At 40.0% G+C, this 26181-nt stretch overlaps 1 protein-coding gene and 1 long non-coding RNA gene across 4 annotated transcripts in view; one reads left to right on the forward strand and one right to left on the reverse strand.

The window, feature by feature from the left end:
• LOC124301176 (disintegrin and metalloproteinase domain-containing protein 10-like) overlaps nt 1-25179 on the reverse strand; it is an 88163-nt gene extending 62984 nt beyond the window's left edge. For all 3 annotated transcript variants that reach the window (XM_046755932.1, XM_046755931.1, XM_046755933.1), the window contains exons 1-2: nt 23175-25179; nt 6438-6585 (exon numbers count right to left, since the gene is read on the reverse strand). In XM_046755932.1, the coding sequence (XP_046611888.1) occupies nt 6438-6585; nt 23175-23310 (284 nt within the window). In that variant the 5' untranslated portion in view covers nt 23311-25179. The remainder of the gene's footprint in view (nt 1-6437; nt 6586-23174) is intronic.
• The window catches only part of LOC124301183 (uncharacterized), a 52065-nt gene extending 25884 nt beyond the window's left edge, over nt 1-26181 (forward strand). The window contains exon 3 of the long non-coding RNA XR_006907421.1: nt 26023-26181. This is a non-coding gene — a long non-coding RNA (uncharacterized LOC124301183). The remainder of the gene's footprint in view (nt 1-26022) is intronic.

Genomic DNA, 26181 nt, shown 5'->3' on the forward strand with positions numbered 1-26181 from the left:
TTTTCCACATTTTCTACAGACGGCGAAAAGTTGGTGGATTCAAATAAAGAGGGCGTTTTTCGGTATCCCAAGAACAATAATTTTAAAATAGATGTTTTTGTTTTTCCCCGTACAAACGACAATTTGTTTCCGTGTCTTCAGCGAGAGTTTGATTCCCGCGGAAGGAAAAGAAAAACCAAGTTCAGTAAGAAGGGACTCGCAATATTTGAGTTGTAAAAGTTACACGTATATCTTGGGAGCGGAAGGGATGCGCGAAACTTGTTCAACGCGTTGTATGTATACTTGGAGACGTCGACGCCTGGTTTTCGCAAAGTTAAGCAACCAGTTCAGTTCAGAGTTAAGCTAAGGGGAACCGCAATTGATCCGGTGTGTGTACATACCAGAGACCAAACGGTCACTTCAAAAGTTAACCGACGACACGTTTCCCCGTGTTAAACTGCTCCGGCTGCAACTTTGGATTCGGGTAAACGGCTAATTTCAACATGGTTTGTACGGCAGATCGGATCAACTGAGCGTGAATAAAATTGACACGAAAAACACGGGCAAAAAAAGGAACCAGAATTAGAATACAAAATTTGGTGAAAAATTTTAAACGCAATTTTCAAAATACAAGTTCAGTTCTTCGACGGTCTGTGTTTCAAAAAATTTTACAATCCGATGAAAGATATTTTTAGACAACGAATCGTGCGAAACGGTTGCCGATTTATTAATCGCCAGGAAAAAGCGTTGATAAAATACGTTTGCAAATTGCCACAAGTTTTAATCGGTATTGTAAAAAACAGCCGTGAGGATTTATGCACGAAAATTTTGAAAATCTGTTTTCACGTTATTTCGTAACTTTGAAAATTTTGAAACGATTTATCAAAATTCCTACAATCATTTCTTGCTGTCAAAAACGATGACGGAATTTTTTGTTTTTTAATATCAGCCTCGTTTTTATCCAGCAAGGGGTTCGAGCAATAAATTCCTATTTTCACACATTCGTAAGCCCTGCTTGAATCACTGATATCTATAGATGAAAAGTCTTGCGACCCTGCGGTTCTTTTATTCCCACAGATATGTAGATACGCAAACGTCACGAAAGCACGCAACGACGGTTTGTTCTCAATTTTTTTATCATTTTTCCTCTTCTTTTTACATCGTACCTTTTTTTTTTCATTTTTATCACACACGTATCATTCCCCTCTCCTCTTCCGGCCAGTTTTCTCTTATTTCACTGCTCGGATCTCGTGTTATATACACTGTATGTAGTATTATGTATGTACGTATGTATATGCATAGTATATATATATATATATGCGTATATATGTATATAGATGCGTAGCTGACACGACCTTGAATCGCGAAAGTCGTCTTGACTCCGATCTAGCTTCATACACCGCGAGTTAGAAATTAAACCTGTTTCGCGCAGACGATCGCGTGAAAGATATATTTCGGTATATCGCTAGATCTGTAATAAAAAGTACAGAACGACAGCCAAGAAAATCGAACGGTAAAAGTTAAAACTCGGTGAAAATAATATTTTTCTACTCTGTAGAGTCGTTCAAGGCAACATTGCCAAAAATTGACATTGAACAGGACGGAGGAAATTAACGATCAAGAAGAAATGAAAAAAAATAAATAAAATAACAATCGACTCCAGTTTTGAAGATTGATTGCGTGTAGAAATAACGACAATCAATCTGTGGCACAAAAACCTATACGAATAATCTGAATTCTCTAACTTTATTTCACGATGAAAAAAGTCCGAGGAATAAGAAAAAAAACAACAAAATTTGAATCTTTTTTTTTTCCTTTTTTTACTCTTTTATCTCTTGTCGCGTGGGAAAAAATTGACGACAGATTATTTGTGATTTGAAAATTTTCGATCAAACACTCGGCGATCTATGCATAAAATATCATCGTTCAACGACGACGAAAATCGTCGTGTTCTTCGCAGAATTTTCCGCAACACACACCACCTCAGGAGTCTCGTTATTACTCGCAATTTTCGGGAGATGCAAATCGTGTGTCTTGGCGGGAGATTAGCTTTACATTAGCAAACAGAGGGGTTGTTGTTCCAGATATTCGCGAGTGTGTCTATCCTTACGGCGGCGGCGACCTCGGAGGTTTGCCTTCTTCGTCCGTCGTGGTCTAGGGGCGCAGGGCAGCCGGGATTTACCATCCCTAAGGACGAGGTTGAGAGTGGAAACGAGGGGCGGATGGTTCAGGTGCCTACAGTTTCTCGGCTGCTCGTCGACCCTCGTCATGGAGAGAGAGAGAGAGAGAGAGGGAGAGGGAGATAGAGAGAGAGAAAAGGTCTGACGCTCGTGGTTTCCGCCGCGCCTTACGGATTCCCATATTAATTAATCCATCCATCTACCGCGACCTCCAGGCTACTTATCTCCTCGACTGTACACCGCGGTTATATTGTATAATATAAATACGCCCGTAAATCGGGAGTTTTCGGTGAAACTGGCCACCTAACGCCGGCGGATAGGCAACCGGTGATGCATTCCGAATATGGGGGAATACGAGTTGTAGCTGCGGTTGCCTATACGACGGCGTTTAGTGGCTAGTTTCACAGAAAACTCAACGGTTTGACACAAGCGAGGATTAGAATAAACGATATACCGGGACAATCTCTTGATACTTGAAAATGTACCGCGCATGCTCACAAATAATTAAATCTGATCGGTCGGCAAAATCTCCACGCAGCGATATTCTTGTCCGCGACGCAGGCGGGCCAACCTGCGCAAAATGTGTACGTTTGAATTTTCAAAGAGCACAAGCGTTGAATTTTGACCGTTCTTTGAAGAATCAAATTTCCGACCCGACAACAAACGCTTCCCAAACCTTTCCGAGTCACTGACTCAATTATTTGATATTCTAACCTCGAAAATTCGTATCAACCACATCGCCGGCAGAAACAGTTTTACGGCTGAAAACTCGGGTTGGCCAGCCTGCGCGAACAGCCGATGAAACTCGCGCATGCGCGGTTAATTTTCAAGTTTCAAGAGATTTTTCTGGTATACAACAACGATAAGGAAGAAAGGATATCGCCTTTGGCGCCTGTGGGATATCCTTAGAGCGAATCGAGTTACCGGATGAGAGAGAGAGAGAGAGAGAGAGACTATAGGTAGAAAAGAGGGAGGGGCGGCAAGGCTTTGTGGTTGCTGCCCAAAGGGATCCACGTCGTGTGTATTGTTTTCCTTTATACCGGAAGCTAATTTCATTCATAAAACAAATCGATACGATGCCCTGTGGGATGGAAATTATACATTATCTTTTACATCTTATAACCTCTTTCTTTCTAATTATAACAGCTTATAGTACGGAAGAATACACCTTCGTCTCACGGCTTTGTTCTAAAGCGATTATAAAATGAAACGATGTTGAAAAAAAAAAAATTGAGTCATAAAGTTAAGAATTTTTTTTATTCGTTTAAACCGCAGTTTTGTACTTAATTTTTTGATTGAACGTACAAAATCTATAGTAATTGTATGTTGTACAGCTGTGAAGAAATGGAAAAATAACCGTTAAATTTCATAACTGTTAATTCTGCGTGGTGCTGAATTTACATTGCATTACGTATTCGTTTATTTTAGTATTTTTCTTTTTCTACTATTGGAGACAAGGTTAAACCTCATCGTTTCAAACTTATAACAGTGCAATACGTAATATCGTTCATCTTAGAAAAAATTGATAATACATTTGATGTCGTAAAACGATTTCCGCGAAGTAAATAATCTCGATACCGTAGAGAAAATTTTAACATGGTATAAGAAAGAAAGAAAGAAAGAAAGAAAGAAAGAAAATTGAAAATGCACTTTTACTTTATGTGTAACACCATAGAAACATGTAGGCGTATAATTGAAAGCGTTTTTAAATGAATAATCGAAAGGCGTCAACTTAAACGAATCGACAGGTTGTACAAGTGTGTAGGTCAGCGGAAAGTCCCACTCAAAAAAAAAAAAAAAAGAACCGCGCCTCTTACTTTTTTTTTCCGCCTACGGTTCCCGCGTACACAACACTGCATATTTCTGAATTCGTCGCTTGTGATTTCCGGTAACCATAACGATCAGAGTGTACAAAGTTACTGTTAAACTGGGACAGAATGCACGCGCCAAGAATCAGACGTGTCAACGTGCAACTGGTGAAAGAAATAGGGAGAGAGAGAGAGAGAGAGAGTGAAAGAAAGAGACGGAGAAAAAAGGAGAGGATTGTAAGAGAAAAAGATACAACAGGGAAATCGAGAGTGGGTACCTAGGCACGACACGTTATAGGTACGGTACTTACATGATGTAGCCGACAAAGACTCGGTCTCTGTGCTACCGTACACGTAATAATTACAGTTACGCGTGTGTGAGAGGAGAAGTTGCGTTAAACCTTACGTGTAATGCTGCAGTCACGCAAAAGGTATGATATGTAATAGATGTTGCAAATACGAGCGTACGTTTGTTGTAAAGTTGCGAAATTTTCTCATAGTCGGTCTGTGTCCGTTGAGCTTTCTTACACTGTGAAAAATGTTATTCAAAATGGCTTTGTCGATGAAGATATTTTCGAATCTTATTTGGCAAGTCATCATTTTAAATATCGACGAGTTATTGGTAAAAAGAAAAAAAAAAAATTTATTCACCGAAAATATCATCAACCGTAAGGATTCTCTAGATGAAACAACGCAATTTATGGGCTCTAGAGGTATCACTGTTGTAATTCAACGAACAGTCGACAGATGTCGCTGCGTATCAACGGAACTTTCTCGCTGTAGAAAACTGAGTGCGGTAAATTTGTAGATCGTGTTTCATGTTTGGTTCAATTTTACGCGCAATATATACGTTGACTACTCCGTAACACAATCGAGACCTGGATATTAATTTGAACATATTTTGAACGACCGAGAGTCCCGCGTGTAGAGTAAAGCGTTGAAAAATTGAATTTAATTTAATTGCGAACACAGCTATACATGCGTATAGGAACGACAAAAAAGAAAATAAAATGCATCGAGCAACGGAGGGGGGGGGGGGGGGATGCAAGATGTCGTGGGGTAGAAAAATTTACAGGGTAGTGAGACCCGAGTCCGTTATACAGGGTGCAAAACGCACATTGTACCTTGTATATAACTCTTGCGAAGGTTTAAAAATAGCAACACGTACCACGAAAAAAAAAGAAAAAAAAGTTAAAAAAGAAGAACCTTCGGTCCGCTCCGGAGTTAATCAAAGTCTCTAAGAATTTATTACTCGGTATGGGGACGTCCGAGGGGCTCTAAGGGAGGGGGGGTGGGGAGGGTGGAAGGGTGAAAATGGTAGACGGGAATAAAACGGGCGTGACTCCAACTCGTCCGGCGCGTTTCCAGTCGTATCAGTACAGATCCGGGTGTATGAAAGGTGGCGAAGACGCCTGGGTGAAACCCTGGACACATAATATCGGGCATTTCACCACCCGGACCTCCCATGGACGGGGGTTATTCGCAACCCTGTGCGGCACAGCTCGACTTGGACGAGGCGACGTGACTCTGGCGATCTACCCCACCACCTTTCTCGTACCTTCTCCATCCTCCAACAGCATGTCGCGTCGCCCGAGGACGTAAATTAGAAGTTTATTTGTCTCGGGGGAGTCTCGCGACATAGATCCCCCTCCAACTAACACCCCCGGCACTTCCCCACGGGGTTTCCTCTTTCGGAGGTTTGGGGGAAAATTTTTACCACTCTCTAACATATCTCACGAGACGCGCCGTCACCGATACGGCTTACGTATACGGATGGATAGGTGGTTTACACGGTGTATACGTATTTATTACGCAACGAAACGCAGTCGCGCGGATTAAGTTTCGACACTTTGGCCGTAAATTGAGAAAGACCCTTTCCTTTTTCTTTCTTTGGTTTTATCATCACCGTTCATCGTAGGCGTGGAAACTACCTTGGTGTGTAGTAATTTGATTTTATTTCAGGATTTATGACGGTTTCGATGCTGGAATTTACTTGTTGGAAACACGTGGTACAAACGGGGAAAAGTGGAGATGGATTGAAAATTTAACGGAGAACGATGGTGGTTTTTTTTTTTGTTTTTTTTTTTGGTATTTATTAGTAGCGTTACAATTTGGTCGAATAAAAAATAAAGAAACGCGTCGTCTGTGTAAATGTTTCCGTTAATAATAAATTTGAATCGAGAAGTGATTGAAAAAAATGTGCATTGTAATGACTTGAAACTTGATCGCGTTCTTTTTCTTTAGTGTCCCACTTTTTCCCAACCCACTCGTGTTGCGATTCTAAAATTAATTTTCGGTGCTGAATCGTCGATGTAAAAATTCAGTATCGAATTAAACACGGTAATTGAGTTTTTATCATTAACGATTGAACGCAACGGGGTGGGGGAAAAAAAATTACCACAAAATGAAGACCGGTTACGTTTCGGTATGGTTTGAATTTAGGGTGAAAATTGGTTAAAAAGTGGCTCACTTGTCGAGGGCGTGTAAACGGAGAGTGAGCGGTTGGTCCTTCGCAGCATTAGAGGTGTCGCGTCGTACGCGATCACGATGTTGTCGCAATGCTGCAGTGTCGTACCATGCGGCACCGTAATGTCGGATGTACGAGCCCCTCGATATTCCTGAAACACGAACGAAAATGAGGTTAGAAAAAAAAAAACTATTCCGTTCGACAATTCATGGTCTTTTTTTACTTTTTTTTTTATATCTTTTCCAGTATTCCCCTTTTTCTAAACGATCGGTGTTGACTTGTAAATGTCAAATTTAACCACCCTTTCAAAGCTATGTATCCACGGTAGGAAATTTAACACTATCCGAATTTTAAACAGCGCTGCACCCTGTTTGGTTCTACATTGAATATTTTTGAGCGTTGATTGACGTCGAGTGTTTAATTCAACGACATATGTTGGCGACGATTTATTGAAAATAACGTGGACAAAATGTGCGCACAATCACTTGCACCGAAAACGATAAATTCAGGAGTAAACTAGGATAGGAATTAAACAGTTCACTGGAATGTCGAACGGTGTTGAATTCACGCCTAAATTACACGTGTATAAAATTACAAGCACGCGGTGTGGACGAATTTGGCGGTTGCTCCTGGAATCCCGAGCATTGCAGCAATATGATGCACGTTTTGCTAATTACTATATTTTTTGCCCGTTTACCGGATCGCCAAACACGCATAAGCTACGCGGGGCATATCAACCATGCTCCGCAAAATTACCCGGAGGCCCTGCGGTAGTATATACCTAAATGCATGTACGGTATAAAGTATATGATACATGGGACATTCCACGTCAAATTCGCCACCCACGTACCTCACCTTCTTCGATTTTTGATAATTTCTTAAAAAGACCTCGGAACTTGTTTCTGATTTTTTAAAAACCAACTCCAAAACGCCATTCATTTTCACACCGATTTCGTGATTTGAAATACGATTTAAATAAGCATGTCACGATAATGGGATCTCGATATAAACAATTTTTTTTTTTTTTTTGCGTTTCTTTTCCCCGATCTGTACAGATTGCAGAATCGCGTGATTTTCACGATTCCGTGATCAATTTCGGTCGGGCGTTAGAAGGAAGAAAGAAAAAAAAAAGAAAAAGAAAAATTCAATTCCGACATGAAAAAAAAACTGAAAGCTTGCAGAAAAAATATAAAATATTGAGACCCCTTTAATCTTGTCATACTTGAAAATCACATTTTAAATCATATAGTCGGTACGAGTTTCTTCGGCTTTATAAAAACGACGCTTTCGGAACTGAATTTCAATTTTTTTTTTTTTTTGTTTTTCATATTTTATTGACGGTTAAAACAATCCAAAAAAAAAACAATTCCCAGACCCCTGTGGGTCGGTTGCAAATTTGACGTGGAATGCCTCATACATATATACCTCATGCAGCGATGTGCAGTGCTGCATGCCTAGCCGGTGACGTATGCACTCTCGGTATATGTATACCTATGTATCGCAGTGCATCGCGTATATATAATATATACGTACGCATATATACGTATATATATGTGTATGTGTATGTATGTACTGGCTGCAGGACATTCCCTTTCCATTAGGAACGGGAGGCTGAATCCCATCGCCTCCGGGTACCTCCGGGTAATCCAAGCGTCAAACGCGTCCTCCTGATGCGCTCTATCTGGCTGACCGGAAGTGACGTGTTCATCTGCCGGATGATTCCCCAGGCCTTCTAGAATTCCCGAAACTTGCTCGTACGGCCCAATGAAATTACCGAAACTTGTCATTCGGTGATCCTTACGCGCGACGTAGTCGAGCGTTTTAATTCTGGCAAAATGGAATGAAAATTTTAACACCCTCGTCGCTCGTACCGACGTTTGACTCATTTTTAAAATTCTAAAACTTTTGACAAGATTCTTTTGAAGAACTTGGTTATATTTAACACCGTAAAGTTGCCAACCTGTTATTATTAAATGTAAGATTGTTTATAGTCGTTGATTAGTTTGAGAACTGATTATTAACACTTGCGCAATTGCCGGAATAAAAAAAAAAAAAAAAAAAAAAGTAAATCTGGTTCCAATTAACGCTGAAAATCATGAACACTCCCACGACATAAAGTGTAAATTTAATTCAACCGGGTGCAAACGTGGTAGAATTCAAAGGGTGGGCAAAAATTAACACCAAGTTTTTTTCTCTCCCTCGTTGTAGCGCGATTTGAGATTTTTTTATCAACTCGAATTTTGGTAGGAACGCGATGCAAAAAAAAAAAAAAAAACAGAAGAAAAATCAGAGAAAACACCAGTCCGTTCAAGCAGGGTTCAACGAAAGAAGTTTCGAGCGTTTTTCTTTTCTTTTTCTCTCCTTTATGCCCGATTCAATATTTAGATCAGCGGGACCGCCCGACACCCACAGACATCTGGACCCATCCTAATTAGTCCGGTAGTTTCGCTCGGTTACTCTTTAATGTGGAATTTAAAGCCGAACTTTTCGTGTACATGAATCGAATATAGAAAGTTGGGTGCGGGCCGTGAATACATACGTACATATACTATATATATATATATATATATATGTATACACGTAGATACATATATTACACCCATATGCATGTACATGGTACATTATACAGATATAGACATAAATCCGCAGCCGGGTGATTTGTTTCATTTTAGTAGACAGGTTTGGTAATTATCCAAAGCTTCGCGGCTTACGCGGACACGACGCTGTTTGATGCTCAATTTCGTACGGGTCTTGTACATGTACGCGATGTATGTTTTATGTATAATTTATGGACGCATACATGTATAAATATATCAGGGTCGGTTCAGAAAAGGGCTTTTTTTTTCTTTTTTTTTTTTTTTAAATGTCGATCTTCTACGAGATTCTTGTACTTTTGGAATAAAAAATTTTCACTGCTGGCTCAAACGACGTTGAAATTTCGAAGAAAGGCTATGTTCGGTAATTTCATAATTGCGATATCCGTAAATACTTCGGTGGCTGTGTTTTGTACGACGAGAGAAAAGTTTTTTTCGTTTTTGGTACCGAAAAATCTATGTTGCAATTTTTAATAATTGAAAGATGAAGAAGTTTGTTTTCACAAGAAGGAAAAAAAAACAGAAATTGCACGAGTCTCAGATTTTACAAAAAAACTTTTCTCTCATCGTAAAAACGTAGGCGCGGATGGATTTAGGGATGTCTCAATTTTGATATTCTCGAAAATAGTTTCTTTTTCGAAATTTCAACGTCGTTCGGGCCGTGGTAAAAAATTTTTTTAGACTCAGTCCTTTGGCGTGTGCAATTTTTTTATTGAAAAGAAATGCGAGAATCTCGAAGAAGAGCGAAACCTCAAAAAAGGCATTTTATGATCCGCCCTAATGTCTATGTATATATATATTTACATGTAGAACGGACATGGTATCCGGGGTCAATAAGCTTACTCGCGGTTCCACCGAAACACGCGCCCACCGATATGATGAAATTTCATTATCCTTCGTACCGTTAGATTATTGGCAAATTTTTGAAATACTCAAAATTCCTTCTAAACCGAAAGTTGAATTTAACTGCGCCAGGCAGAATGAACTGCCGTATAATTTCCGAACCATTCAATGCAACGATCGCATCTGACCAAAATCAATTAATACGCGTACAATTAACACTAATTAATTTTGATTAATATCCAAAAAGTTTCAATGAATATGAAACGAATTACTGAACCACCGTAATGTAGCAGCGAAACAGCGTTAAATGCAAAGTTGTCCGAGCTCAAGATCACGGTTTTTCAATATTGTTTTCAACTCGACTTACATACCTGGATGAAAATCAAATGCGTTGTTAAATTTAACACAACTTGCAACGCGACGCGGTCTAAGAGTCAGGCAATTTCGTATATTGGACTTGTATACAACAGCATATACTTGGTACAAGGGTTTCGTAGCCGTTACGGGAGAGTGGAAAAATTTGAGAAGAGTGGCAATTTTTTCCGTGTTAGAAAACGCTTTGCCGGATTAAAAATCATTCCCACGTTCCGCCGTACTCGTAACTGTGTGTAATATATTTGTACACACATTGTCGGCCGTAAGTTTGATTACACCGGTCGAAATTTCTTGCCGCACTAAAAGTTAGACAGCGGGCTCAAAAATAAAGATAATCAAACATCCCAACTGTCGTCTTAAAGCGGAAAAATACACCTTCATTTTGCTTTTTTTTTACAAAAATCTCTACGATTTTTCTAAAATCTGGAATACCGGGGCGAAAAAACTTGTAAAAAATGATAATATACGTTCTGATATCCTTTTTAAATTTACCATAGAAAAAAACCTTGGTAAAAAATTTTGCCCAAGATGTGGAATTAATTTACGGTGGCTAAGAAATAGCTGAAAAATTTCCATGCTGGAAGGCACGTACCGAGGGTGAAAAAAAATCGTAGAGAATTTCATACAAAAAAAAACAAAGAAAAAAAAAAATTTCCCAGTTGGGAAATTTGATTATCTTTATTTACGAGTCCGCTGTCCAACCGTTAGTGCGACAAGAAATTTCGACAGGTGTACCCATACTTCTAGCCAGCAGTGTATGTATATTAGAGGAGGTATTTTTGAGTTTCCTCTAAAGTTGAATCCCTCGTTTGAATCTGCCTAGTTGACTGATGCGTCAACCACGCTGTTATACAGCGGTACGTGCGGATCAGGAACCCTGGGTTCCCTTCCCAACCCTTGGGATCTTCGCCGGGGCTTCTTCCGACGGTGAATTTCTGATGTGTACACATCCCACTACCCCTTTAGCTCTGTGTATTATGCTCAGCTTTACAGGGTGCACAACTTTTCCACTTAGAGTACGCCGTGCTTTTCATGAATAGATTATATTTTATTCCCATCCGTACATGTACACGTGTGTAATATCCCAGTATACGACGTCCGCGCACACAAATACGTAACACTTCTCTACCGCACACGTACGCTGGTATTCTCTACCAGCGTGCTGTTCCGTATTTGCATGCGTTATCGTGAATAAATTCAACTCGTCTCCGACCCTCCTCATTCCACCTCCCTCGTTCCTTAAATTTTCCTACTTTTACTTACCGGCTCTCCTACCCGTGTGTATGCGAATTTTGTTACTCTATTAAATGTATGTTTCGCTGAGCAACGTGTTTTTAACTAGATTCTAGAATTCTGGATATTTTTTTGTTTCGTCAAGTGAGGTGTTACATTTAACACCTCGATTGATTTCCGTAACAGGCTGCCGTGATCTGAAATATAATATTACAGATAACCAGTTTTAGATGTGCAATCGAAAATAATTTGGTGTTAAATGGTGTTAACACCTTCAAAGATGTTCAAATCTCGAATTCCATATCAAACTACCATAGCTGGTGTTGACATTTCAGATAACCAGTTTAACCTGTCAAATTGAGAAAAAAGTGTCAAATAGTGTTAAAATCTACAAAGGTGTTAAAATCTCGGATTGCGTATGAAACCACCGTGGCCAGTGAAGACATTCCAGGGAACCAGTTTTACATGTGGAATCGAAAAGAAACGGGTGTTAAATGGTGTCAACACCTTGAAAGGTGTTCAAATCTCAAATTACATATCAAGCCAATATAGCTAGTGTTAACATTACAGATAACCAGTTTTACATGTAATATTACAAAAAAAAACTTTGTGTTAAATGGTGTTAACGCCTTGACAGGTGTTAAAATCTTCAAGTTCCTAACAAGCCATCGTGACCAGTATTGATATCCAAGATGAATAGCTTCACATGTGAAAATGAACAAGAAATTGGTGTTAAATGGTGTTAACACCTCGTAAAGTGGTTAATTCGATCATATTCGGTGTCGACGTCACCCCGCCGACTGTCAATCTCGAATCGTCAACGTCGATTTATTTTAAACTCGACCTCGAACGAGACGTTTAACACCATATTGACACCTGAAAATAACGATATTCTTGCACCGACTAATTGGTTCCGTGTTCCGAAACCGATGATGGAATATTCCCAAATGACGCGTCCGTGACACAGTCGATGCGGAGTGCCCACGTAAATTATAGTCGTCAAATACCAAAGACCCATATCATTCTGTAGACGATGAGACAAAACGGCCACGTAGATCAAGCATCGGTGGACTTTCACCGCACGGCCGGCAAGAGCTATGCTACGACCACACCGAATTGTATTTCGCAATGGAATAGGCGGTATCAGCAATTCTGCCGAAGCCATAACCACCACTGCGGACGCAATTTTGCCTTCCCGTATCATAGCTGGGTGGATGTATATTTTACTCGATAAAGTACGATTTTCAACGAGCTCACTACATTTCGGTGTTACAATTCTTTTGCCCGTTTTCAACTTGCCTTTCGTTTATTTTGCCTTTTGAAACAAATTGTCGAATAATATTTTCCGCTAATTTACTTTACGCTTGATTTTAAATTAAAAATGCCTCGCAAGAACACCGAAAAATTATCGATAAATTCCATCGAAGAATCTTGAATTTAACACAGAAAAAACATTACGGAACATTGCGGTATTGTGTGAAAATTTCGAACATTATTCACCGCGCCACGCAACATGGCAAAACAGTAATTCAATGCGGTGAAATGGCTGGCGAAAAGATAAAGAAAGAGAAGTATGATAGCGGCAAATAAGAGGAAAGGAAGAGCGAGAAGAGCCTAGAAAGCGACTGTCAAGAATCCCCTTGGAACCGGAACGATTGTTTTCGCAATCTCGCGGCCCTCGTCAAATTCCACGTTATCCGCGCTCCATCTGACGGAGCATTCTCACTCGACACTAGAAGAACTTCAACCAAGATGAGAGTCGAGTGCCCGTTTTCCGCTTGCTTCCGGGTGAACAGAGTAAAGGAAATGAGAATTTCACCCGAGATATTCATCCCGCTCGGCTCGATGCTTTGGCCCACTTTTTCTCCCTCCCTTTTTTTTCTTTCAACGGTGATTCTTGCGGGGTTTCTCTAAAAAAGACGATTAACTCGCAACAGTTGTTCTTTTCAGACGTTAAATACAGGCAAGTTTGCTTCTTTTTTTTTTTTTGTTTTTCTTCAACATGTTGAGTAAATTTTCGTTCCGAACTTGGCGAGCTTCGAAACGTTGACAATTAACTCGCAACAATTGTTATTTCGAGAGAACAGACGAGCTCTCTTCGTTTTTTTTTTTTTTTTCTTTGTCAACATGTTGAATAAATTTATGTTTCGAAATGTTGATAATTACAGGCAGCTTTTATCGTCACGGTATAAAAACTTATTGTCCCATAGTTTTAAACGATACGTTGATGTAAAACGTTGAGTTTTCAAATATGGGGAATTTGAATCGTTACAAAATTATTTGTTCTTCAATTTTTTCATATTACGGTGCTGCATTGGCTAGGTATGTTGAAAAATCTTTGTAACACAGAAGTGTTGAGAATCGACGACCTTTCTCAAGCATCAAAATATTCCGGACAGTGATTCTATTACGAATCCTTTTTGGCATGTTGAGAAAATATCGAATGTCGAAATGTTGGGTTCTTGAGGCTCCATTAAATTCTTAATTCTCATATTTTGACTCTGCTGAAATTTCTCAAGTATTGAAAAAATTTGTGGCGTTTGTCCGTCGGTGAAAAATTCCGAGTATTCCTATTTCATTGTTGAGTTTTCCCCTTCAACATATCGAAAAAATATCAAGTAACAAAATGTCCGGTACTAATTGAGCCATTAATAAATTTCAAAATATTCTCAATTCCCGGCATTAATTTGACAATGTTGAATTTCTTGAACACATCTCGCCAAGCAACAGTCAAGCTCTCGAAATGTTGAAACTATGCTGCGTCTATCAGGCGATAAAAGAATTGTAAAAATTTCTGTTTCACTTTTGCATTTCCCTCAACCATGATGTTGATGAATTATCAACACTGTGAATATTTAACGACTTATTTGATCCGCCTGACTAAACTCGAAAAACTTCTCAACTCTCCCAGATCATTGACAATACACAGGCTGGCCAACTTCAACGCTTTAAAAACCATCAACGTCTTGGAATGTTGAGAGATTTCTATGTGTTATAAAACGGCTAAGGCTAGACCTCGACGGCAAAGCGCTACCTTATACTCATGGGGCAAACCTTCCGGCAGCTAGGAACTTGAGCCGCCCTGCGAGAGGATACGATAATTTGAATACAACACTCAGGGGTGCAATTTATGGGACGTGTATCGAGTTCGGGTGTTACAGCAGAGAGCAAGAGAGAGAGAGAGAGAAGGGTTCGCACATCTGGTCCCCGGAACTTCTCGGAGGGAACGATTTTCAGACGGTCCGCGAACCGCGAGCCGTTTATCGAACCTCCCTGCGCGCTCCAACAACTTTGGTGATAAGATTCTCACGCCGATGACTGCGGGCCGGGGAAATCAGGGGTCGTGACCGGGTTGTGCCAACTTTCGTTTCCCGTTTCCCGTTTCCCCACCCCCGCATCTCAACAACTCCGGCTCGAATTCCGGTAGGTGTTCGACTCCAGGATATCATCGATTCCAATTCGGAAGTGCCTGCCGGCTGACTCCCCCCTCCCGAAATATGAGAAACGGTACGAATTTATCTCGTCGATTGTTTGTCTCTTTCTACCCCCTCCCACCATGTTTTTTTATACGTCATATTTGCTTCCGGAAAATGGGAAGAGGAAAGCTTTACCCGACGACTTGACGAGTCACTCGATACATAATTTATATTGGTATGTGTGTATACAAATGTATGGATAAAGTTTGCTTTTGTAGGAACAAGAACGATATTTCGGAATTGAATGAAAAAATTACCTATTTTCTCAAACATTTATTGCAAGTAACAATGAAATAAAAATTTCAGTTTTGTATTTAACTTATTTTGAATGAAAAGTAATATTGTTTCGGTTTTTTGTTAGCTGAATAAATTTGAAATCATTATAGATTTTACTTCGATTTTGAAACAGCACTCTCCTGGTCCCAAAAAACAAACTCATTCGAAAAATAGTAATTTTTATTTGTTTTATATCCATTAACATGCAATCATCACCCGCACAAATTCCAGGCATATAATCTCAGTAGATTTGTGCAGGCGAAATTATTAAATCTTTATCGTTTCTTCCAAGACTACAAAACCAAACTTTGAGGGGAGGGGGGAGGGGGGGGGGGGGGGGGTGGATGGATGTATAAAAAAAATAATAATAATACCGCAAACAAGGCACAGAAATAATGTTTTTATTTTTTTCTTATGTCAACCGTTGATAATTTTTTCGCGACTACGGTGAAGATCGTTGAATTTGTTATCTGGATTTTTAAAGCGTCGAAAATTTTTGGTTATATCGGAAAAATTGCAAGGAGAATAAAATTGAGGAATCGAGTAGCAATCTTGGAATTGGACAGAGGCAGCTGCAAGGAACTTCGATAGGAAGTAAAATGTGACATTTACGAAGCCGTGGCTATATTTTCTATATGTATAGTCGGAAGAGTCTTACAAGCTGGCAACGTCAGCAACTTTCCCGGTTCGCACAGAGAACGGTGAAATAATCTCTCTTCCTTGCGAGGAGAATTTTGCAAGCGGTGAAACGCGGCCGCTTTGCCGCAGGGGGAATCGGGAATAATAAGAAAGAGAAGGAGAAATATCGAGAGATAGAGAAAGGATGAAAAACATTTCGCTCGTTTCCAATTTTGTCGCAATCTTGTGCCTACATATACAAGGCGGCCAAGTTTCGGGTTACACTCGCTTCTTACAACGGTTCTTCTTCTTCTTCTTCTTCTTCTTCTTCTTCTTCTTCTTCTTCTTCTTCTTCTTCTTCTTCTTCTTCTTCTTCTTCTTCTTTTTCGCTCCTCGTCCAGATCCAGGCAATCGAACTCCAGCTGCAGTATTACTGAAACTGGAGGATATTCTCGCTACCGCGAAAGTTCTTACAAATCGTGCGGGAAGTGACAACTCTGACCAAAAGTTCTTCTTCGTCTTGCATTACGTACCAAAGTCTCTCTCTCTCTCTCTCTCTCTGTCTTGCCGGGTTCTTAGGCAGATAGGATGGATGTCGAACTTTTCCGGTAAGTTAACGCGAACAATCCAAAGTCTCTCACCGAATAAAACTCGATACTTTGACTGTATCTGCATGTGCAGAACATTTGGCTACCCACGTCGGTGGTACACGGTCAACTCGAAACTTCAAAGTTTGGCAACAACCTGAAAATTCCGCCATTCGAACCTTCGTCGCAAGCAAAGGATAAGCAAATGAACAAAACTCGATTTTTTTTTTTTTTTTTTTTTACCTTTGTTGGTTTTTGTTCCGACTTTATTGTCTGTAAACATATTTTCCGGCAAGTACACATTCCATGTCACGAAAAGTCAAAAACTTCTGAATTACAGTAATAATATCATTAACCCTTTGAGTAATAGTGTTAAGTATTTTTACCACTTATTTTGTATCCATTTTTTTTGTATATTTAGAGAACTTTGAAAAGATATTTCCTTACGGTTTTTAGCTATGTCTGATAGTGTGTTAATAGGTTTTCAATGCTCGAGAGTAATTGTTGCGATATAATGTAAATTATTATTATTAGAAACAAATTGTGGGAATTGAAAATTACTCCCTTACACGTGTACACGCTTTACACAAATTACAAGTTTTTGGGGTTGTCGATTATGAATCTCAAATAGGATTTAAAAAATTCAAGATGGCGGATCCAATATGGTGGACAAAAATTTCAAATTCGATCGATTCCGGAGAAAAAAACCTCTGTCTAGGGTTTTTTGGCACCGCTAGTTACGAATCTGAAATCAGATTTTGAACATTCAATATGGCAAACGCAATCAGCGACCCCGAAAACCCCTGCACAGAGTTTTTTGACCGTAAGTATTTGTTCAAATTTGAAATTATCTTCCACCATACTGTATCCGCCATCTCGAATTTTTGAAATTTCATTTCAGATTCGTAATCAGTGACCCCAAAAACTCCTGCATAGAGTTTCTTGATCAAATTCGATGAAATTTGAAAATTTCGTCCGGCATCTTGAATTATCGGACATTTGATTTTTGTTTCGTAATCAACCACCCAAAAAACCATGTCATATCATCTTTTTGTAAAAGTTGACTCGGCGCAATAACGCACGACTCAGAGGCTTAAGGGGGGGGAAAAAAAGCTCGTCACGTCCAGTTTTTAATTCCCGTCGATTTATTCTCCGGACTCTTTGGTCCGAGTGTCCGGCTGATCCCAGTGCGGCGGAAAACAGGCGGACATCTAGGGAATGGAGTGCGGTAGACGAGAATCGGCGGTGTTGGCTGGTTTGGCCGCAGGTCACGTAGTTTCCTGGTTTAATTAAGCGGGCGGCGACTAAGAGAAGAAGAAAGCTGCACGAACCCGTCTGTGCCGAATTCTGCTACGAAGATACGTGCGCCTCCCCTACATAGGCACATGTGTATACATGTATATGTACGTATATTTATTTATGTATATATATATATATACACACATACATGGACGTCTAGGGTATCTGGATTCTAAACAGACGCGAACAAGTTGCACAAGTGCAGAGAAATTGCATCCATGGAGCTGGGTGGCATCAAGTCGTGCGAGCACGTTTCCTTCGCCACCGCAAAACGCATCCGGTCTACAGAGCCATCGTCTGTAATATTAGATTCGAGAGAAGCATACGGCATTCTTCAATTGGCACGGTCTGAAAGATCGGCATGAAAATCGGATGAAAATTCGCCTCCATTGCGGATCATTCCCGAAGTTGAGTACGAAAAGTTTGAAAATTATTTTTTAAAGATCGCAATCTATAAAGAAGATCACTGCTTATTGTGCGAAATCGGATGAAACGGAGATTCGAAGAATCCGATTAAAATCGATCGAGGCGTGAATTCCGAGTGAAAATAATATCACCGTTGTTGTAATAACATGAATTTGGTCAAGAAACGAGAGAGAAAGAGAGAGAGAGGAAAAAACAAAAATATGTTCCACCTGCATTAAATTTTCTGGGTTACATTTTTAATGCGGTAAATAACGCAAAATTTTTTCATACCCCGGATATGATTTCAATTACTTTGCGGGGTGAAAATTTCTTTGAATAAACACAACGCTGGGAATTTCGTCGAATTTAAACGAATACACGGTACGGTATAATAATAATAATAATAATAATAATAGTATGAAAACCGGCGGGATTCAGCGTTGCTTTACCTGTTAAAAAATTAAATAATTTCAATTAAACATACGATCTCGTTATCAATTACATACATCGTATTCTTTTTTCTTTTTCTTTTTTTTTTTTGTTTTTTTCAATTCTTCTCTCCCTTTTTTTTCTCGTCGGGGTAAAGATCCTTTTTAAACGCGGGACTGGCGCCCCGAATTAGCCCCATTCTCAACCCTTTCTCGCTCCTACTCTGTCATCGTTTAATCCGAAATTACCTGCAGCTTCTACTCCTTCCTCCGAATTGAATTACCCTTTTGCGCTCTCTCTCCCGGCTCCGGCCCCAGGCAAGCTGGTCCAAAATCCCCGGCTTCACCTGCGCAAATTCCTCGCAAATTCCGCCAGACAATTTCCAGCTGTTTTATTTCGGGTCAGGCTGAAATTTGGTATTTTTTGTAATTTCTTTTCTTTTCTTGTTTTTTTTTTTTTTTTTTTCCGCTCAGAGTTACTCGACGTATCTAGTAATTGAAAAAAATCGTGGAAAAGTGTTAATTTCAACAACGCCTAATTTCTTTGACGAATCACGGTTTTTTTTGGTGTTAAATTAAACCACCATCGAGTGGTACGAAGAATGGTAATTGAAATTAATACCGATCGATAAAATGAATTTAAACGGTATGTTTTTTTTTTAAGGCGTGGCAAAGTGGAACATTTTTTTTCTTCTCAGCCTGGTTTAAAATGTTGGAAGAGTTATAACTCTTATCAACGGTTTATATTATTATATTTCACGGTATAATTTGACGAAATAATTGACACGCGTGTCGCTGCATACAAAATGTGAAACTGTAACGATATAATTAAACGTGTGGCGTGCACGTAATTGCGAATGTCGAGAGTTTCTATAACGCTTTATGGAAATAATTTGTGCGAGTGTGAAAGGTTTTTCACGTTGTACAAAATTCTCGCATCTTTATAAAGTTGATTACACATCCAATGGTAATATATTCACAGTTATTCACTTATAAATTTTTTCCTGAAAGTATAAATCAAACCGGGTGAAATTTTGCCAACAATAATTTCTTTAGACCCGTGTATTAGATTATAGATTTAGATTTTTAGGGTGACGTGTTTGGTTTGTTTCAAAATAATTGACGATATTTCAATAATTTAAAACTATTTTCCCCGAAGTTATTGACTTTTTTTCAAAGACTACGTATCGAGGTTCCAAAAATACGTATCAAATTTTTTTTTTTCCCCAGACAGGATTTAGAAAGGTTTCGTAGAATTTGAAAGAAATTTTAAGTGATCTGAAAATATATCGTTGAATACTTTTAAATGAGGCTGAAACAACACTAGGATTGTCTAAAATTCGATAAACCCTAAAGAAAGAGAGAAAAAAAAAAAAAAACTCCGTTAAGGTTGTTGTAAAATTAAAGATACCGATTTTTTATCCCCAACGTTACTAATTTCAATCCGGTGACAATTTCACGCGTGATTTTTATTCCGGAAAAGTTGGTTAAAAAGTAAAACGGATGATTAAATTTTCTAAAAACACTACTTCTCCCTTAATTCTTTCCGCAGGCACTCCGGAGACTTTTTTAGTATTTTAGAGAATATCGTGAGAACGAAACGACGGACACGTGCCTGGAGGTTGATCCCCGGTCCAGAAAACCGTCTCGCAATCAGTCCGCCGTAGCCAAACGTCAGAAAAACGAAGGCCGAAGAACTTGGAGCTCTCTCACCGTGGTGGCAGCCGTACCGGTGAAGAGAACGGAAATACATTTTAATTAAAAAACTACGTGACTCGGAGGAAAACCCGAGTTTCTGCTTTGGCTGCAGGATTCTCTTTTTCCCTCTCCCCCCCCCCCTCTCTCTCGCTCTCTCTCTTTCCCTCTTTCTGCTTTTTCCGACCCTCTTTCATCGGGTCTCGCTTCCTCTTCACTCGCGTTATCTCTCTACCGGATATGAATCTCGAGCTCTCAATCAACAGAAATGTTGCAGTCTTGCTTTTCCGTTGCTGTGTTGCTGAACTGCAATTTCATCTCAACGATTTTTCCTCTTGCTATCGTTTTTCTTATTTTAATTCTTCCTGTTTTCATCTTTCTTCGTAAAAATTTCTTCCGTGATATTGCAACGGAATTCCAATTGGATTAGAAAGAATTAAATTACGCGACACCTTACCGAGCATCTTGATTCTTGAATCTTTTATCACTCAATTCCTGACGCCAAAACAATATCGGAAACAATTTCGCATATCCGCTAATCGGCCCGTGAAATATTTTTTACGGCAACCATTGAAATCAGCGATATTAGGCGAAATCTTTTCAAATACGAGATTGAAGAGTAATGACAGCGTAATAATACATTGAAAATCAATCCCTGTTTTTCAACTTTCGAATGACCGAAGGAGTCGAATTTGCAAGATACGTGAATACATTAACTTCACTAGATTGATACATTTTACTGAATTTTATACCACCATCGAATTGTAAAATAAATATTTACGTTCAAAAAGAATGCTTTACAAACTTCGGTCTCGCTTTGAAATCACATTCGAAATATCGTGAAACATTTGAAACAGCTTTTATTTGCTTCGAATGCCAGAAAAAATCATTACAAAAGTCATAAAAATCTCTCGAAATCTCTGTAATCCGAAAATCTTGAGGTCTACCGGCAGTTAAAATTGATTAACGGTTAACTTCTGGTTGCGGGACGAAACGTTGAAAGAAGATGAAGCATAATTTGTAACTTACGTTTCGCCCTTTCTCTTGAAAAATAAAAATACTTGGAAAAAAGAATTGGGAAATGTGCAGCGAGAAGTTTCGGAGGAAAATCAAGGGGCGTTACATTATATCGGTGTTCCAGCTTTATAAAGTGGAAAGGAAGATCGAATGCCGTTCCTCCAGCAACCCTCTTTTACACGTGACTGCAAGCAGCAGCGCTTCTCTCCAGCTTCGACTGGCTGCCTTAACATCGTTCTCCAACTCTTTTTACTTCACCCCATTTCTGTACGTACTTCGTCTCTAGTCGATATTTTATTGGCTTCCAGCTGTCCTGCCGTCCGACAATTTCTCCACCATCCCGCCACTGTGCGCAGTTATCAACCTCCGGCTGAGCCACCTTGTCAAATTTTTACGTTCAGTCAGTTTTGCAGAAAAATTTTCAAATCCTAAGCTCTACGCGTCGCCATAAATTTTCGACTTTTTTCCCACGGCTCCTGCAATATTCCAGTCCTTGTTACCCACGCATGTTAGGAATAGTGCAATATTCGCTTCTTCCAAATTCAAATCGCGCATTCGACCTCGCGAATAAACTGACGTACGATTCTGCGGCCTGTTTCAATGGGGAAAATCAGTTTTTCGCCCGAACATTCCGTGGGTCATGAGACCGAAATCCAGCCCTGCGACGGGATCGCCAGGATCTAAAAAAAAAAACACCCCAACCGAGACGGAGACCCTAACGAGCCATGATATTACGTCGGCGAGATTTCGTCTCGGCGTTGACTTAGAACCGACGAATTCCTGCATCCCTTGCAAAACGACTCCGCTTATATGTATACGTATGCGTGTGCGTTTATGTATGTCGTTGATATAGACGTAGGAATTTCGTGCAATTTGTTACCAACGTTGGGGAAAAAAGCAATATGTTGTATGGGGCTTGGGAAAATTAACAGTCTTCGTAAACTTTATGGGAAATTTTGATACCGTTTTTATTGCGTTATTCGATGTTTTCTCGAACTGTATTGCTTCAAGTCTTAAAAATCTAATTACTGGAACCGATCAATTTGTAATAGATTGGCGAAAGATTAAAACTCTTGAAAAATCACATCATTGTTTTTCCGTGATAAGGAACATCAGTTGTTATGATTCAACGCTGATTCAATTTTATGCCAATTCAACGGTTTGTCGTTTTCATCGGTATTGTATAAAGAGTGGAAAATTTTCGACCAGCACCGAGAACAGTTGGGTTTAATACATTTTCAAACCACTGCTGCCAATTTTAAAGCCTTGATAATTTTTTAAGGTATTGAGCTTTCGAAACTACCCCTATGCATTGAATTTTGTAAATCTAATGGCCATTTTGAGATATCCGTATGTCAACCAATGAATTCCAAGCCTTTTTATTACACGCTTGTTACAAAATTTCTCAATTTATAAAAAAATACATTTTTTCTTTCACATGCTCACTTACAACCGTTATAAACAAACTTGGATTCACACAAATTCCCAATCATTCCAAAGTTTAAGCATTTTTTCACCTGATGATGCAAAAAAAAAAGAACAAAAAAAAATCAGGATCTCGGATGGAATATGATAAAAAAGTAAAAAGAAGAAGGTTGCCACCACATTGGCTTCCGTGACTGAAAGTTCTAAGCCTAAATTTATTTTTAATTAAAATAGTGGTTTCGTAATTTCGAAATTACCTTGAGAGGAAAATCCTCTGTTGTGAAAAGTTTATCCTCGTTCTCTGAATTTTCGCAATGAACAAGAAAAAAAACACAAAAATTCCTATAACGCGAATGCATATGGATATGACTGACGACGATGAAGCGATGACGCTCCTGGTTCTCCGCGAAAGGAGTGAAGGAACACCGAGAGAAGATTGAACCGAATGAACATAACGGAGTGCACTCACCTCTGTGCGGAGGCAGAGGGTGAAGAGGTGAGCCCAGCAGGACGGGCATGCAGGCGGCAGCGAATATAGCCACGGTCTGAATCAGGTGCATCAACCGTCCCCGAGTGATCGGTGAACGCGTTCTCCCGCAGGACATCCTCTTTCCAGGCCTGCAGGAGCCTGCCTGCAGGTGCGTAGCACCGACGCTATCTGCTGCCTCCTTCTTCGTCCGCAGCTCCTTTGCAGCTCCTGCTCCTATTATCCTCCAGGCGCATCACTGCTGGTTCTTAACTTCTCCCAAACCGTCAGTATCTTGCCAGCTGCCGCAGGGTTTGTCCAATTTTTTTTTTTTTTTTTTTGTTTTATTTTTCTCACCCTTGCGATTCAGAGAAATGAAATTTTATTCTAGGGATATCGGGAGTTTCCGCTCTCTGGATCAATCAGCACCGATCTCAATCGATTTTTATCACCTTAGTCAACGTACTTGTGTACCTTTGATCGATTATACAAACTTTAGATCCGCTATTTTGCAATGTTACAATTTTCTAAGGGAATTATTCCACTTTTCTGGGGATTTAACAACTTCGGTTGTTTCGATTCTCGTTAAATTAGGTTTATTTCTAGGGACATGAAAGGTTTCGGTTATTTAGATCAATCCGCGTGGATTTTCACCACTCCGCGTCACCGTGTGGTTATTATATGATTGATCGATCCAAACTTTGGATTCACTATTTATCACTGTTACAATTTACTGGGGAATTTTTCCACTTTTCTGGGGATTTGACTTCAGTTGTTTCGGCTTTTGCACGGCTTAACACACATGTATATGTATCTATAGGTATGTACACAGTGAAAATAGTTTGTTTCGATTCAAGTTTCTCGGATTAGTTTTCCGCTAGGACGACTATCTCTGCAGCAAAGCTTGTTTCTCGTTCTTGTAATTTTTTCCCCTTTTTCTTGAGCGTTGAACTTCGTCGTCGATTTTCGTCGTGTTTCTTTTTGCTCCTCTGTATCGTTCTTCCTTGCCTGTGAAGCTTCTTTCTTTTATTTATAATTACCTGCGTTATTGCAGTTTCAACGATTAAATACCACCCGTGAGTTTTAAAATCCCGGGTACTAAAACACACTCGACAGCACTGAACACACATGTACACACATTTACACGATGAATTTGCATTTACAGTTATGATTTAGATGTATATATATATACATACATCATATATTATATACATACACACACGCGCTCGTGTCGTTTGGTATTTCACAATTTTGCATCACCCAGGCAATGGCTGCAACAAGAGGATGAAATTAAACACTCTGCACAAGCTAACCGAGCACCAAAAATCCTCGAAAATAAAAAAAAAAAAAACAGGTCCGCTCCAAGGCGCGACGTGCGATTCAGGACTGGTTTGGAAGATAACCAGCGGGACGAGTTCCTCGGTCCGTGACGATCACGCGAGGGAAAATAAACGATATTATCACCTATGAAGGACGCTGAAAACGTGGAAACGTCGAAGCGGTGAAATCGCGAATTCTGGGTCCGCATGCAGAAACGAGCACATGGCGCCGGAGTCTCCAGGCTGCACTAACGGTCTCAAAAAGTCCTCGGATTCAGCTCCGCGGCCTTTGTTCGCGAGCGAAATGATCCGAACGGTGAACCATTCTATGATTCATTCACGCGAGGTGGATACACATCGCTCGGTTCTCCTTAGATCTGGCACCGCTGTCTCGGGGCCTTACATTCTCCTTCAGACCGCTGCGTAAGCGTCGTTGGGACCAATTTACCTGCGGCTCAAAGAGCGCGCGCTGTACGTGTGTTTTCAGCCTCAGTTTTCGGCCCGGGAATCGTTAACGCGTCTTTTCTTCACTTCAGCGATCGTGTACGCGGTCGTTTATCGCTGCGTGAGATTTGAAATTTTGAAAATGGAACGAGTTTTCCCGCGCTTTTCGACTGTCGCGATTTGAAAACCGGTAACGGGCTCCTTCTGCTGTTTAGAAGGACGTATGTCACCGCAACGGCATACGGCTACATACTGGCGACACACTTTTTTCGAATCCGAAACGATATCGAACGCCTCGCTTACACCTTCACCGCTTTTATCTCACCTGGTGGAACGTGCGAGGGTCGCGCTCCGCGGCAGACTGAAAGGCCGTTTGCCCGGTCCCCTCCACGCATCCGTTTCATTCCACTTCCCTTCACCCCTCGGATCCTCCCTACCTACGCTCCTTCCTTTTCCGTGCTACTCGGCGCTACGCGAACCGACGCAGCTCGACGCCTTCTATTCAGGACGTTTCTACCCCTCGACGACGACGCCGGGCCGTCGCGACGCCTCGACGACACGCGACCGCCGCGTTTACGCCTCGAATTACACGTGTGGTGGACGATGAGGAGAATCCTGATCTGCACTCGGTGGATCAAAGTTTTCCACTCTCATTTTCACGGTGATAAACTTTTCGAACGAGACCAAAGACACCTTGTGCTAGAATTTAAAAAAAAAAAAAAAAAAAACTAGCTCGAATAGAAACTTTTTTCATTACAATGAGAAATTCGGAAGATACAAATGTCGTAGAACTTTACGATATTAATCACTTAATCGGTTTTAAACGATTCGTTCCAACTATATTAAGATCTTACAACTCCACTCGAACATGTGAAATTCTTATGAAAATCCTCCTCTTTTTGTAAATACTTTCACATACCTTACTAATAAAATTAGAATGTACTGAGTAAAAAATTTTCCAATCGAAATTCTTCTGCAGCGGATTTTTTTTTTTTTTTTTTGGACAACACTGATAAACTTTCATGCAATACCTTCTGAAAACCAAATCAATTTGCTTCACAATAGTATAAAATTGTTATTGATTGCAGAAAATCTGAAACTGCTTCGGTCCAGGCAATGTGTATCACCGAATCACGAAAAAGATGCATTCCTGATGTTTTCGTCCCGCGAAAAAAGAAAATTCCGATCCAACTTCAGATCACGTTCTCAATTTCGGCGGAGTATGCGAAGGTATGCAGAGTTTTAAT

The sequence above is a fragment of the Neodiprion virginianus genome, chromosome 3 (assembly GCF_021901495.1).
Source record: "Neodiprion virginianus isolate iyNeoVirg1 chromosome 3, iyNeoVirg1.1, whole genome shotgun sequence".
Classification (NCBI taxonomy): domain Eukaryota; kingdom Metazoa; phylum Arthropoda; class Insecta; order Hymenoptera; family Diprionidae; genus Neodiprion; species Neodiprion virginianus.